This window comes from Plecotus auritus (assembly GCF_963455305.1).
Source record: "Plecotus auritus genome assembly, chromosome: 3".
In the NCBI taxonomy this organism is placed as follows: Eukaryota; Metazoa; Chordata; class Mammalia; order Chiroptera; family Vespertilionidae; genus Plecotus; species Plecotus auritus.
In genome coordinates, this window is record NC_137772.1 from 133,822,352 (window position 1) to 133,838,910 (window position 16,559).

Sequence of the window (16,559 nt, forward strand, 5' to 3'; positions counted from 1 at the left end):
TAAGTTCTTTTTTGCAAGATACAAAAGTTCTTGATCTTCTTGCGTCACTTATAGACTAAAATGACTACTTCTTTAGATCTTTGAAATTTGTTTTGTTTTGTTCTCTCTGTTTCATTTTTATGGCTTCCACCAAACTACAAGTATGGCTATTCTCCCTATAAAAAGACATGTGGTCCAGCCCTGAGAATCAGTCCTTCAACCCTTACAGGGAGCTAGCTCATTAGCTGAGAAGTGATAACAGCCCTCTAATCTGTGCTGTGGATATACAAACTAAGCTTCAAGCAAAAATTTTTCATTGCCTCTCTAATTTTTTGATTCCTGTTCTGTCCTCCAACCCAAGAATGCAAAAGCTTTATGCTGTCTTATAAACCTTCTAATCTACTCTAGCCAAGCCTGCTTTACCTTTAATTGAAATACAAACATATTTCTTCTTGCTTATTGTACTTTAAGTTGCAATACAGTCAGTTTATTTTCATTCACTCTAAACCCAGAATGACTAACAACTCTCCAAACCCCTTAGAGTTGATTTTTATTATACTTGAATGTGCAACTGGTATCAGTTCAGACAACCTTGTAAGGGCTTTATTTATTTATTTTTTTTTTTAAGCAGGGTTCTTTTCTTTAGATGACCTGTCAGCTCCCCACCCCCCAGCATTGGCTCACCCTAGATGAAAAGAGAAAGGGTCATCTGTGAACTTCAGTTGGAAAAGAAAAGTGAAAATGAGAGGGAACATAAGACTTTTCTTAAGAAAAATCTAATGATCCCCAGAATCTATAACCTCAGTATTTGGGCCTTTCAGATTTTCTAATCTGGTATGCTAATAACGAGATTCTGGGAGCTCCAAATTATTTAAATGCTTCTCAGTTGACTTACGAAGATCCCTTGGACACCATCCTGTCTAATAAAAGGGCAATATGCAAATTAACCATCATTCTGTCACAAAGATGATGTCACCCATAGCCACAAGATGGTGATGCCCAGTCCTCTCAGCCCCGCTGGAGTCCCCTAGTCCAGTGGTCGGCAAACTCATTAGTCAACAGAGCCAAATATCAAGAGCCAAATTTTTTAAACTTAAACTTCTTCTAACGCCACTTCTTCAAAATAGACTCGCCCAGGCTGTGGTATTTTGTGGAAGAGCCACACTCAAGGGGCCAAAGAGCCGCATGTGGCTCGCAAGCCGCGGTTTGCCAACCACTGCCCTAGTCTCAGGGGGGTGGCAATTGAGAGCAGGCAGCATGAACGGCCTGGCAGAATGCTTACTTCGTTGCTGCGGTGACAAGGCAAGTGTTCCACCCCGGCCGCGGAGGGCCTTTGGGCAGCGGGCACGGAGCGGCCGGAGGGGGAGTCGGGGGGGAAACACTTGCGTCGTCACCCTGGCTGTGGATGGGCCTCTGGCCAGGCCGGGGCGCAGATGGGCCTCTGGGCCACGGAGAGCCTCTGGGCCACGGAGAGCTTCTGGGCAGTGGGCACGGAGAGGCCAGGCCCCGTAGAGAGCTACTGGCACACGGATTTGTGTGCAGGGCTACTAGTCCTATCTAATAAAAGTAATATGCAAAATGACCGTACCTCCGCTACACCCACCAGCCAATCAGGAGTGAGTATGCAAATTAACACAGCCAAGGTGGCGGTTAATTTGCATATCCAGGAGTAGAGCGAAGACTGAAGACAGCATAGAAGGAAGCCAGGCGTTGCAGAAGGGAGTGAAGCTGCAGAGAAGCAAGCAAGTGGGGCTGCGGAGAAGGGAGGGAAGCAGGCGGGGCAGGGGAGAAGGGAGGGCCTGCAATGGGCCTCTAGTCTTTTAATAAGCTTGATCAATAGGGAAACTCAGTCCCTACTGTTTATTCTCTTTAGCCAAGAAAAGAACTCATGTAATAACAGAACTGTTGGATATACAGGAAGTTTTGTCCTCCCTAGATTTTATATTCTAAACTTCTGGAGAAACTTTCCACTACTTGCTGCCCCCTGAACCTAGATCTTTTTGGTACTCTGGAAAAAAATAACTTGATTTTGCAAGGTACTACTTATGACAGGCTTTATGACATCTGCTGGCCTTACATGGTTAATTTCATATAACAATAATCATCATGTAAATATGTGGGTTGATTGCTCTTTTAAAACATTTTATTTGTGTGGAAAGAATGGTAGAATAAAGAAATTCTAATTTGAAGACCATAATGACCATCGTTAATTTAGGCAAAGATCTTCAGGAGGCTGATGAGGATCTTTACAGTGGAGAATTCAGGCTGGTGTCAACGGAACCAACAAAGAGTGGGACAACCACATTATGTGCTTTCTGATATGATGTAATATGAAGTACAGAGCATCACCTATGAAGTGTATTCTTAACAAAAAATAATATAGTGAGCCTGATTCTAATTCAGTCCTGAGGAAACTCCAGCTCACAGAAAATGCAAGAACAAATTAAATGACACCATGAGGAAGGAAAAATAGACAAATCCAGAATGTGAGATATTTTATAGGACAACTGACTTGGTTACTGCAACAAGTCAAAGATATGAGGGTCCTAAAAGAGAGGGGATAGTGCTCTATATAAAAAGTGATTAATATAAACTGGATAGAAGGTAATACCAAGAAGCTATTATTAAATTGATATGATAATGACATTGTGTGTTTTTTAAGCCCATGTTTTTTAGAAATGCATTTTGGAGTATATAGGAGTGTAATGACACGATACTTAAGATTTAATAAACTCCAAGAAGGGATGAGAAAAAAAGAAGAAAAGGTAGATAGATGAAACAAATGCATCAAAATGTTGAGAATTGTTGAACAGTTTATTATCTATTATTGTATATGTTTGAAATTTCTCATGTATTTTTTATATAAAATATATTTCATATAGATAGGTAGAGATTATATATGGTAGGCATAACAGTGGTTATCTCTCAGTGGTGATATTAGGGAGTGGATCTTATTTTTCTTTAATACTTTTTGTATATGGTCTATATCTTCTGCAGTAAGCATGTAGTGCTTAACTATTAAGTATTCTCCATACTTTTTCCCAGAGCAGCTGTGCTTACTTAACATTATATTACTGGTTTGTATCATCCCAGATAAGACTTTGTGCGAAATTAAAGGTATGTTCCAAATGAAATCATATAGAATTACTAGAGGCCCAGTGCACGAAATTCATGCACGGGTAGAGTCCCTAGGCCTGGCCAGTGTCAGGGCCAATCTGTGGGGTGACCAGTGGTGTGATCGGGGGGGACCCCCGCTGGCACCCGCCTTAGCTGGCCTGGCGACACCCACTTGCCAGCCTTACCCCCCGCCACAGCCACCGGTCACCTTCCTCTGAGGAGCAGCTGGTGACTTGGCTTGGCTGGCCTGGGGCCTGTGGGATGGGGGCAGCTCCTACATTGAGCTTCTGCCCCCTAGTGGTCACTGCACATCATAGTGACCAGTCGTTCCGCCGTTCGGTCGATTTGCATATTGGGCTTTTATTATATAGGATCTATTAAGCTTGTTGTGGTATGGTTAGTCTCCTCAATTCCCAATGTGTTTCTGTTCTATAATGCTAAGTTTATGTGATTAAGGGAAGGTGTACTGTTATTAAAACCACCAAGGTTATCATTTTTAAAGAGTAGCCAATGTTATATCCTACCATTGTTTTCAAAAGTTATGAGCTAAACTGGTAAAATCGGAAGTAAAGATTACTAATGGGAAATTATAATGATAACTAGAGGCCTGGTGCATGAATTTGTGCACGGGTGGGGTCTGGCCGGCCTGCCCTGATGGAGGCTGATCGGGGCTGGGCCTGCAGGGGTGAGGGGCCGCAGGCCGTTGGCCAGCTGGCCCTGCCCCCAATCGGGGTGGGGGGGCCAATCAGGGGCGGGCTGGCAGGGGGGAGGGGCAGAGAGAGGTTCAGGGGGCCAATCAGGGCCCATATCAGGCCAGTCATAGAGACCAGTCATTCCAGGCACTTGGCTTTTATTTTATTTTATTTTTTCTTATTATTTTTTATTATTTTTTAAAATAAATCTTTATTGTTCAGATTATTACAGTTGTTCCTCTTTTTTCCCTCCATAGCTCCCCTCCACCCAGTTCCCACCCCACTCCATGCCCTTACCACCCCCCCACTGTCCTCATCCATAGGTGTATGATTTTTGTCCAGTCTCTTCCCACACCCCCCACACCCCTTTCTCCCCAAGGATTGTCAGTCCACTCCCTTTCTATGTCCCTGATTCTATTATATTCACCAAATTATTCTGTTCATCAGATTTTTTATTCACTTGATTTTTAGATTCACTTGTTGATAGATATGTATTTGTTGCTCATAATTTTTATCTTTACCTTTTTCTTCTTCTTCCTCTTCTTAAAGAATACCTTTCAGCATTTCATATAATACTGGTTTGGTGGTGATGAACTCCATTAGCTTTTTCTTATCTGTGAAGCTCTTTATCTGACCTTCAATTCTGAATGATAGCTTTGCTGGGTAGAGTAATCTTGGTTGTAGGTTCTTGCTGTTTATCACTTTGAATATTTCTTGCCACTCCCGTCTGGCCTGCATAGTTTCTGTTCAGAAATCAGCTGACAATCGTATGGGTACTCCCTTGTAGGTAACTAACTGTTTTTCTCTTGCTGCTTTTAATATTCTCTCTTTGTCTTTTGCTCTTGGCATTTTAATTATGATGTGTCTTGGTGTGGTCCTCTTTGGATTCCTTTTGTTTGAGGTTCTCTGTGCTTCCTGGACTTGTAAGTCTATTTCTCTCACCAGGTGGGGGAAGTTTTCGGTATCATTTCTTCAAATATGTTTTCAGTATCTTGCTCTCTCTCTTGTGGCACCCCTATAATTCAGATGTTGGTACGCTTGAAGTTGTCCCAGAGGCTCCTTACACTATCTTCAAATTTTTGGATTCTTTTTTCTTTTGGCTTTTCTGGTTGGGTTTTTTTTGCTTCTTTGTATTTCAAATCTTTGACTTGATTCTTGCGATTCTCTAGTCTGCTGTTGGATCTCTGTATATTATTCTTTATTTCAGTCAGTGTATGCTTAATTCCTAGTTAGCCCTTTTTCATATCCTCGAGGGTCTCACTAAATTTATTGACGGTTTCTAGAAAATTCTTGAAAAACCTTATAACCGTGGTTTTGAACCCTATATCTTCCATTTCTTTTATTTGTGACCTGTTTCTTTGTCTCCGCATTTTGGTTGCTTCCCTGTGTTGATAGAGTGGCTTTGTGTGCTCTGTGTCCTATAGGGCCCAGTGGCTCAGCCTCCCCAGTTACCTGAGGTGGATTCTCTTGGTGCACCCCATTGTGGGTTGTTGCACAATCCTGTTGTAGTTAAGCCTTGATTGTTGTTGGTATCACTGGGAGGAATTGACCTCCAGGCCAATTGTCTGTGAGGGTCAGCAGTGTCTACGATGGGAGAACTTCTGTGCTGGAGACACCCTTATGAGTCAAGACTTGCTTCAGTGGGGCTTTGGTGTTCACTGAGTCTGCTCCCTGAGTGTGTCCCTTATGGATCTGAGGAGTTGTAATCTGGATGGTCCCACTCTGACCACTGGGTACACTGGCTCTTGGATCTCCAAGGAGGTGCAAATTTAGTCTCTGCTTGAGGCCACCCAGCAGGAGCTACAGAGAGGTCTGCAGATTCCTCTTCTTTGTTTGGGTTTTGGAGGTGCCCAGATGAGGCCCAGCTGTGAAGCAATGCAAGCTGCTGTGGGGCCTTGGGCCTTCTTTTGGATGTTCTGGGTCTTTCTGACTCAGCTGCAGTTTGTTAGCTAATTTTAGATTTCAAAGGACCAGGCCATTCATATGTAAAAGCCTCTGCGCACCACTTGGGTGGGGCGGGGTCTCAGGGCGGAGCAAACAGCAATGGCTTCCCATCAGCCCTGCCCTAAGAGGCCCCCTGGTCTCAGTGTCCCTTGGTAATCGCTGCAGGCACCTCTGAGAGAAAACTGCCCTCGAGTTCCACCCGATGTCAGACAGTCCAGTTTCTCCCCGTACGAGTCTGGGTCCCCAGAGTCTCGCCTGGAACTGGAGTTCAGAGCAGTCAGGAGCTTGTGTCTCCCTCCAGATTGAAAAAGACAGCTGCGTACTCGGTTGCCAGCCCTTTCCGCTCACGTGCGCCTCTGTACCTCTGCACTTTACTTCCACAGCTCCTCTGAGTCTCAGTGAGCTTTTCTCTTTCCTTCTAGTTGTAGAATTTCCACTCAGCCAACCTTCCTGTGGTTCTGGATGATGTCCGTTTTGTCTTTTAGTTGTAGTTTTGAAGTGGTTGTGCGAGGCAGCAAGTTCAGGTGTTTACCTATGCCGCCATCTTGGTTTCTCCGAGAATATGTTGGCACTTGGCTTTTATATACACTGAGTGGCCAGATTATTATGATCTCTGAACGCATAATAATCTGGCCACTCAGTGTACTTCTCTTGAGTACCTCATTTATTTGATATCAAATATACTATAAATCGTGCACCTGATCAGTTTTCCCCTTTGCACTGGCTGATAGAAAGCTCAGGGCAAATAGGTGGTTGATCTCAAGCAAAAGTCTAGAATACTTTTGGTACCCATTTGAGATACAAATACACTGAGTGGCCAGATTATTATGGGATCAGAGATCATAATAATCTGGCCACTCAGTGTATATAGAAGATAGTAATAGCAAACAATTCTAATTTGCTTGCTGTAAGCCAGATGTTACTGCACATGCTTTACCTATATTAACCCATTTAGTCCACACAAAAACCCTGTAATGTAGGTTTTATGGTTATCCCCACCTTGTACATGGGAAATGGGGGCACAGTGCGGTTAGCAAGCAGCCTGTCTGAGGTTACACAACATGTAAGTGGAAGGACCAGGATTCAAATTCAGGGAACCATGCTCTCCATAATTGCAGTGTTTCACACAGGAATTGGCTTAGCACAAATTTACACAAGAATCTGCTGCAAAAGTTGTAAAGTCAAGGCCATAGAAGCCTTACTTTTTATAACAAAACTGAAGCATATAATCTTTTGTTTTAGGTGAAGATTCTGAAGATGATTCTGATTTTAGTGAGAGTGAAGATAATGATAAAGACTTCACTATGAGAAAAAGTAAAGAAATTAAAAAGAAAGAAATGAAGGTTAAATCTCCAGTTGTAAAGAAAAAGAAAGCTAAATCCAAATGTAATTCATTAGGTAAGCTTAGTTTAAAATATATTTATAAAGAAAATGTATTTAATGTATTTAATGAGTTTCTCTTATCTTTGCCTTTGGTCTCCTTACAGTTTGCCAGTGTTCATTTCTGGTTAAAATACATAGAGAAAAGCAGGGTGGGGCGGGGAAGGGAGAACAGCAGACGAGAGTACTGAGCTCCACTACCTATCTGGCACATCCTGTATATTTACCTCCCTTTAGCACTGACAGCCACCCTCTGAGATAGCAGTTATCACCTGCATTTTGCAGTGAGAAAACTGAGGCTCCAAGAGGTTAAATAATTTGTTGAAATTCTTACAACTAATAAGTGAGAGTCTGGGATTTGCACCCAGATTTATCCATTCCTGGTGTAAACTCTATCCACTGGATCGCATTTTCTCCATGCAATTTAAACAGGCAACTTTGCATGATTCTAACTTCTTGCTTTCATGCTTGTTTAATCTTTTATTTGAGAACCCTTTGCCACATGTTTAGGGCCTTTTTGTGTGTTTTTTCAAAACTAATTTCATTAGAAATCATTTCTACAATAAAACTTTTGCAATTTGTGACAATTTCAATATGGGATACTTGTTTCTTTTGTACAAGAAGTTAGGATATTTTTAATTCATAATATATGGTAGATTATTATAATATAACTTGCATTAAACTGATTTGTTTCACTTGTCTATATATATTTTTATGTCTTGTTTGCTTAATATAAATGCTGTTTTGAAACTAAAATTTCCATTATTCAGACTCCATTTATTAATGGTAGGAGTTGCTCTTGCCTTAAATAGCATGGTGTTGAGTACTTGCTAATAAATAGAATTAAATGCTGATTGAGTCATATTCCTCTTTCTACTGTATACTAAATTAATGAGGTTTTAATTATTTTTTTTTGACAGATTGATCTGGTTTCCAGAAATTACATTTTAAATGTAGGGGTTTTTAGAGATAAAGCTGTGAATTAGTTTTCAATTTGTGCTGTAAAAAATTACCGCAAACTTAGTGGCTTAAAATACCACAATGTATTTTATTACAGTTCTGCAGATCACAAGTTAAAAATGATTCTCACTGGGCTGTAAAGTCAAGCTATCAGCAGGGCTGTGTCCTTTGTGGAGGCTCTAGGGGAGGATCCATTTCTGCATTTTCCAGCTTGTAGAGCCCGCCTGTGTTCTTTGACTAGATGCCCATTTCCATCTTCAGAGCCAGCAATGGCAGAGATATCTCACATCACAGTGCTCCCACTCTCACTGCCCTGCTTCTCACTTTCACTTATAAGGACCCTTGTGAGTACGTTGGGCCCATCTGGATAATTCTGAAGGGTCTCCCCACCTCAAGATTCTTAACTTAATGGCACATGCTAAGCCCTTTAGCTGTGTAAAGAATTAGGATATAGACATTTTTGACAGGCCATTATTCTGCCTACCACAAACTGATATGAAAAAGCCATTAACAATATGAATATAGTTTATATTTTCTTTAGTTATTTGTTTGTGCTGCTCCCCAAGAGATGCACTAAAAATTAAAAATACAATTTTAGTTCCCAAATTGGACTTTACCATATAAAGTCTTCTTTATGCCTTGGAGCAAGTTGCTTCACAAGGAATTTTAATATATAGTAAATATAATTTAACTCCTAAATAATGGGATTACGAATTAGAAAAGATGGCCCTGGCCAGGTGGCTCATCATCTGTACACCAAAAGGTTTTGGGTTCAGTTTCCGGTCAGGGCACATACGTAGGTTGTCGGTTTGATCCCTGGTCGGGATGTGCACTGGAGGCAACCAATCAATATTTCTCTCTCTCTCTCTCTCTCTCTCTCTCTCTCTCTCTCTCTCTCTTCCTCTTCCTCTTCCTCTTCCTCTTCCTCTTTCTCTTTTTCTCTTCTCTCAAATCAATGGAAACATGTCCTTGGGTGAGGATTAAAGTAAAACAAACAAAAAAAGAATTATAAAAGATGGATTATATTTTTAGTTCCACTAGTAGCCTTTGAGAGTCTTTCATCTGGCACATGTTATAATTTTTTTCTTGGTGAAGCAAATTCTAAGATCTGTACTGTCCAATATGGTAGCCACTAACCACTTGTAGCTATATTACATTTAAGTTAAATTTAAAAAGAACACATTTTTAATCCTCACCTGATAACATGCTTAGGGAGAGGAAGGGAGGGAGGGTGAAAGAGTGGGGGGGGGGAGAGAGAGAGAGTGATTGGCGTGCACAGGACAACACAACCAACTGAGCCACTCTGTCTGAGCTAAAATTAAATACATTTAAAAGTAGCTAGTGGCTACTCAATTAATTGCACAGAACAAAATATAAAACATTTCCATCATTGTAGAAAAGCTTCTGTTGAACAGTGCTGATTGAGCGAATGTAGATGTTAATATTAAAAAGACTATAGAGCAAGAATTTTCATATTTATATGCAGTTAGATTCCCCTCTAGGTATCTCAAAGCAAGCATTATCTGAAAATCAATTTATTTTCCACCTTCCTTCATCTCCCCCCCCTCCCCCCCGAAAAAATCTAAACTGACTCTCTTTCTTGTGTTTATTCTTGGGGTTAATGGCACCATCAAGCAGTGTGCCACTGACAGGAACTTGCAAGTCATTATTACTTCATGTCCATCACTACCTCCCCCACTTGATTACTAAAAGATATCTGATCTGCTGTTTTCCCCCTCCATTCTCCCTCTTAGTTCAGGCCCTTAGTTCGGATTACCATAAGAGCCTTCTCAGTAGTCTACTTGCCATACACTACCATTAGAAAGATGTTTTCAGAGTGCAAGTACTCCTGAGAGAAATTAATGCATGACTCCTTCACTGGTATGCAAAGCTCTCAATCAGTACCCTGTCTATTTCTCTCAACTTTCCAACCTTTGCCATCTGGCTCCAGCCATACAGAACCAGTAGCTGCCCTGGAACTTGCTGCATCCTCCAGCTTTGCTCTTACTCCCTCTGCCTGAAAAACTTCCTCTAACTCATCCTTACCTTTCAGCCTTGATTTGGTTCAAATTAACCTCACCTACCTCCCTGCGACTTTTATACCTATGCAGATATATACACAGAGTGTAGGTTCCACACTACTGTGCATATCTCTGGAGTCTGTCATATGTCTTTATCACACTGCAGCATACACATCTCTTTATTTTGCTGCCCTTTCTACTAGAGTCCAGTGACTAGACCATAGAAATTCCTTGGGAGCAGGACCAATGAGTTTCACTGTTTGAGACCCTAGATCCTAATATATTGACTCAGTGACACATACTGATGAGACAATTTATGCAGTGTTTAGAAGTATGAACTTTGGAGTCAGACCTGCTTCCTAACCTGTTATATTGTTTACTAGTGATCAAGCCATAGGCAATTTGCTCAACCTCTGTTCCCCTAGCTGCTGACATTGGGTTAGTAATATCTGTATCAGAGTTGCTGTAAGGGTTAAATATAATGTTTATGATGTGCTTACTACACTGCCTATCATATAAATGCTCATAAAAGATGGTTATTCTTAGGCTTTCAGTAAATGTTTATTAATAAGTTTTTCAAAATGATACTGCCTTTTAAATTTTTATAAGATTATATAACTATAATTTTTACACATACATGCTGGATTTAAAATCTATTTTATGTGTGTTTTTCTAATAAATAACTTCAGTAGACTCTGCTCCAGCTGCTGTCAAATCAGAATCTCAGCCCTCATCAAAAAAGGTTTCTCTTTCTTCAGAGGCAACTAGGAAACCATTACAAATACGCAGTCCTTCAACTGAAAGCAAGAGACCTAAGTGGGTCCCACCAGGTATGGTATATTTATCAATCAAGGGCAGGGGCTTGGAAAGTTACCACTGGTAGATTGTTTTCCTCATTGTAAACGGTATACATATTATTACATTTTCTTCAAAACTGAGGTTTTGCATTTATTCATCATTTTATCATTCCCTCATATTGAGCATTGAGGTTATTTACTAGTTTTTAATGTTATAAATAAGGTTGCAATAAGCACAAACATCCTTATTTTATAAGTTTGTGGGCACATCCTGATTATTTTCTTAGGATAAATTCCTAGTAAAAGAATTACAATGTCGAAGAGTATTAACAGTTAAGATTCCTATACATGATTTTGGCAACAAATCTGTTTGCTCAAGACTTGCTGACCTTCACAGTCCAACTGAAGAAGCATCAGGGCTCATATGTGGGAATTCCAGCATTTAGCAAATGCCCTAGCAAACTCAACTTCCGTCTTGTACAAACTGACCTTTTCTTTTTTGTTTTCTTTGTTTCACAGCCAAGTCTCACTGATGCTTCAAAATTTCTTTGACCTTCACCCTTTTGACATTCCTAAAACCCTAACTCAGCCCTGTTCATTTTATATCCAAACTATTAGTGCCTTCCTAATAGTTCTGTCTCCACTTGCCTTTGTCCAACCAGTTGACTCCTCTATTCCGGTGAAATGGATACATTTTTTGCCCCTTAAACACAGTGTATTCTTCTGTCACAGCCTCTCTATGCAGTTTTCTCTTTCTAGTAAGTCTTTCCTCGTTTGTACCCTGTCCTCTGAGTCATTCCAAGTCTACTCAGGTTTATTTTACTTCTTTTCAGTGATATTCTTGGTTGGCCCACAGTGGTCACTCCTCTAGTCATAACTAGGTATTAATAGACAGATTTATGCCCTGACCAGTTTGGCTCAGTGGATAGAGCGTAAGCCTGCGGACCGAAGGGTCCCAGGTTCGATTCCGGTCAAGGGCATGTACCTTGGTTGCGGGCACATCCCCAGTGGGGAGTGTGCAGGAGGCAGCTGATCGATGTTTCTTTCTCATCGATGTTTCTAGCTCTCTATCTCTCTCCCTTCCTCTCTGTAAAAAATCAATAAAATAAATTAAAAAAATAGACAGATTTAGGCCTGAGACGTGATTATTTAATTTCCGAGTCTTCATTCTATCATCTGAAATATTAGGCACTATATAATCTTTAATGTCTTTTCCAGTTTATACATCTAAGATTTTAATGAGGACTTAAAACTTTTTGGAGAAGGAAAGAGGAAGAATTAATGATGCAGTGACATTAGAAGGATAATCCTCAGTGTATTTCTCCTGAGAATAATTAGTGATTCCCCAACAGAAGGAATTTTTAAAAAAATGATATAATGACAAGAAATTTAAAGTTAGCATAATAAAAAAAGATAGAAAGGAAATAATGGAATGATATGGCATGGATGGATAAAGAGTTAATATCATAAAGCACAAAGTGCTCATAGATTCATTGTGTGAAAGGGTAGGGCAAGTAATGTGAGAGAATTGGGCCTGAGTCATAAACTTGGGTGAGAAGAGATTGTTGGACTTGAGAGCTCACACCCCTTTGGTAGAAAGCAGCTATTGCTCAACTCCATCTAATTGTTTACATGCAGGATTATTTCCAGACCTTATTTCTTTTTTCAAGAGAAACCAGAGATCTAGATTTTAATGAGAAATCTCCTAGCTTTCAAAATGATTTTTTTTTTACACCATGTGAACCAAACAATATATCTGTGAGCTAGATTTGACCTCAGGTTGCCCGTTAGTTACTATTTTATTCAAATATGAGAAGATCACCAAGATCCCAATGGGAAAATGAACCAAAGACATGAACATATTAATAGTCCCAAGAAATACAACTAGAAATAAATATGAAAAGAATTTCAATCTCACTGGTAATTAAGGAAATATAAATGAAAGTAATAAAATAAACTAGAAAGTAATAAAGCAATCTAATCTAGGACACTCTGGGTTATGGGGTAGCAGGTATAATTATCCTATATAATAAAACCCTAATATGCAAATCAACCAAATGGTGGAACGACTGGTTGCTATGATATGCATTGACCCCAGGGGGCAGACACTCAACACAGGAGCTGCCCCCTGGTGGTCAGTGTGATCCCACAGGGGGAGTGCTGCCTCTGGCTGAGTGCAGCAGCGGTGACAGGAGCCTCTCCCGCCTCCGAGGCAGCGTTAAGGAGCAGGCCTAAGCCAGCAGGCGGACATCCCTCGAGGTGTCCCAGACTGTGAGAGAACACAGGCTGGGCTGAGGGCCCTACCCCCAGTGCACAAATGTCATGCACCGGGCCTCTAGTTTACTATAAATCCTTTACTGGTGGAACAGCTTGACAGGAGCCATGAAAATAAACCTGTCCTTTGGCCTAGGAACTAGTCTTAGGAATTAATTCCTTAAAAAGAATTCAAAAGTAGAAAAAGTAATAAGTGGCCAGATTTTTATAACTTTATATGAAAATAGTAAACACTTCAAAAGTTTGTTAAAAGAACTTGATATATGACACATACATGCAATTAAGAATGATAAATCAGATGGTTAGAAACATAGAAATATTTATAAATCTTTACTTGAAGAAAAGTACACACAGTTGTACTTATGACTACAATCATGATCAATTATGAACATTTAAGTGGTTAAAATTTGAAATTTAATACTTGCTGGAATAATTGCTACATTAGAATGGTAGCATAAATGAAGCCTGTATAAATAAATTAAAATAGCATTTGTCATGTTTAAAGTGATTTAGTAATTGAAAAAATAGATTCTTTCAAAAGTGTATTTGTAAAAATTGCAGGATTTAAAAAAATGCATTAAATTTTTCTTCTGTTTTAGAAATTATTACACTCATCTTTTTATGCATCTACAACCAATGTTATTTTCTTTTAACTTGTGTATTTCAGCTTTTACCCTTAAAGTTTTGGAATCATGACCTTGCCTTCTGGGAATGTTTGAAAATGGACAATACTATATTTTTTTCTGGTCTTTAGTACTTCTGTTATTTTGATCTTGTTTATAACTTGATAGAACCTGTATAGCAGAATAGTGCTTAACTATATTTTTTGCTTTTGTTTTATAAGTTAATTTTTTTTAAGAGATTTCTAACATCATCAGCATCAGGTGATGTGTTTTCTTTCAGCGGTATCCGGAAGGAGCAGCACCAGCAGCAGCCCACTGGCAGGGGAGTTTGTTAAGTCTCCAAATCAGAGTCTCCGCCTTGGCTTGTCTAGATTAGCACGTGTTAAACCTTTGCATCCAAACACTGCTAGTAGCTGAGTGTCGTAGTAAAGAAATGTTTCTTTAAGAGAATCACAGTTTAACAAGTGTGTTTATATTGTAATATAAAGGAATCCTTTAACGTTATAAATTATCTCTACCCATTTTGTGATTATATTCTCTGAAAAGCTACTCAAGACTTCAATAAGAGATTTGTTTATAAGAATTATGTTGTAATATCATTTCCTTCTGAAGAGAATATTCTACATCCTTATGTATAATACTTCACTGTCATTAGTGTTTGTCTATTTGACATGGAGGAAGTCCACATTATTTGCTATTTTATTTTCTAGTAACATGAGGGTTCTTTCTAGCTTTGACTAGTTTATGGCATTTTTGTTCAGATTTTATCTGGCAAAAGAAAACATTCCAATTTTTTCCAGGAGATATTTCTGGAATATGTTACTTAAGCTGCATTGTCAGTTTTATTGCCAAGATGCTTATTATTTTAGTCAAATATTTTTATAGGAAGAATTCAGAATGAATTTCTACATTAAAACAGTTGCTCTAATATGACATATGTTTTCTACTTAGCGATAGATGCTTATTATATAGCAGATAGAATTTTATGACATTTTGTGAAGTACTCATTGTCAAAACCTGTAATAAATATGAAAAAGTTTGATATGATCTTTTTCTTGATTCTATTGCATCTATCTCTCTCTTCTCTGTCTGCATTCTAGCTAATAAAGAGGTAATATGCTAATTGACCATCACACCCTCACAAAGATGGTGGCACCCACAGCCACAATATGGCGGCACCCAGTCCCCTCAGCCCCGCCAGGGCGGCAGGCATGCAGCATGGCTGGGCCCACCCCTAGGTGTGTCCGGCCACTCCGCACACCTGCCTCTGGAGTCCCCAAGTCCCCTCAGCCCCCCAACAGCCCAGGGCCAGCCCGAGGCACAGGCAAGCCACCGATGGCGGCTGCCCAGCCACCCAGGGCCACCCGAGGCACAGGTAACCAGGATCAGCCAAGGCTTGTGCTGCTGGCAGTGGCAGCAGCAGCGGTGTGATGGGGGTGTCGCCTCCCCCTGATCTCTGGGTCACCTCTTGCCCCTGAGGGCTCCTGGACTGTGAGAGGGGCAGGCCGGGCTGAAGGACACCCCCTCCCTCCCCCCCCCCCCCCCCCCCCGCCGAATCTAGTGCATGAATTTTCATGCACTGGGCCTCTAGTTTCATGACAAAATGAGTGCTTAGCCAAAAACATTAGCCTTTTGTTGTAAATATAAAAGGGGACTGTTTAAAGTAATCACTTTATGTTAAGTCAGTACTTTTGAGGGTGGCTGTTAAGTACCTAATTATTCTTATTATATTAGTTAATTTAGCTTTTCAGGAAACTTAGATCTGAATTTGTGAATAAAATAGTAATAAATATTTTATATTGTGAAAATTTCATCCAACTCTTGGTCACTTTTAATAAAAATTCTCCAAATTACAATAACCATTTTAAAAATGTGTAATGTGGCCCTAGCTGATTTGGCTCAGTGGATAGACTGTCAGCCTGCTGACCCAAGGGTCCCAGTTTTGATTCCTGTCAAGGGCACGTACCTTGGCTGCAGGCTTCTCCCTGGCCCAGGCCCTGGTCAGGGTGTGTGCAGGAGGCAACTAATCAATGTGTTTCTTTCACATCAATGTTTCTCTCTTGTTAGGTCTGATCAAATAATTGAATTGATACCTCCTCCCCTGGGGACTGACCTTTAGGCCACTTCACAACGAACATTCCCTCTTGCTTAGACCACATTCCACTTGCTAAGATTATTATCTCTCCCCTACAGACCTTCCTAGGATCTGGACTCACCCAGAGAATTCTCTGCCCAGAAAAAGCCCGTCTAGAGTCCTTTAAAAATCTCACTCCCTGTTCCTAGAGGCTGGTCCCATTTAGGGGCTCAGCCTATCTGGTATCCAGATAACTATACAAATAATAGAGGAATATGCAAATTGTCTGGGATGCCATCACAGTAACAGTAATGACCAAACAGCAGGCTGTGTGGGGTGATTAGGCTGGCAGAGAGTTACTGAGGGATGACCAAACAACTGAACAGCAGGCTGCGTGGGGCGACCAAGCTGGCAGGGGGGTTAGTGAGGGATGACCAAATGACTGAACAACAGGCCAGCAGGGGTGGCAGTTGAGGGCAACCAGGCCGGCGGGGGTGGGGGGCAGTTGGGGGCAACCAGGCTGGCGGGGGGCAGTTGAGGGCGACCATGCCAGCAGGGGGGCATTTGGGGGCAACCAGGCCGGCAGGAGGGGGAGCAGTTGGGGGTGACCAGGCCAGCGGGGGTGGCAGTTATGGGCAATCAGGCTGGCAGGCAGAGGCAGTTAGGGGTGATCAGGCTGAAAGGGGGGCAGTTAGGGG

The 16,559-nt window shown here is 40.8% G+C and overlaps 1 protein-coding gene across 8 annotated transcripts in view; it reads left to right on the plus strand.

Annotated features, from left to right (window-relative positions):
* Nucleotides 1–14,833, plus strand: part of RAD51AP1 (RAD51 associated protein 1) — a 35,802-nt gene extending 20,969 nt beyond the window's left edge. For 4 of the 8 annotated variants that reach the window (XM_080660366.1, XM_080660367.1, XM_080660370.1 and 1 more), the window contains 3 exons: nt 6,975–7,130; nt 10,783–10,923; nt 14,068–14,832. In XM_080660366.1, the coding sequence (XP_080516492.1) occupies nt 6,975–7,130; nt 10,783–10,923; nt 14,068–14,204 (434 nt within the window). In that variant the 3' untranslated portion in view covers nt 14,205–14,832. Of the gene's footprint in view, nt 1–6,974; nt 7,131–10,782; nt 10,924–14,067 lie in introns of all 8 variants that reach the window. The other 4 variants (XM_080660368.1, XM_080660371.1, XM_080660369.1 and 1 more) reach the window with 4 other exon arrangements.
* The last annotated feature ends 1,726 nt before the right edge of the window (nt 14,834–16,559 follow it).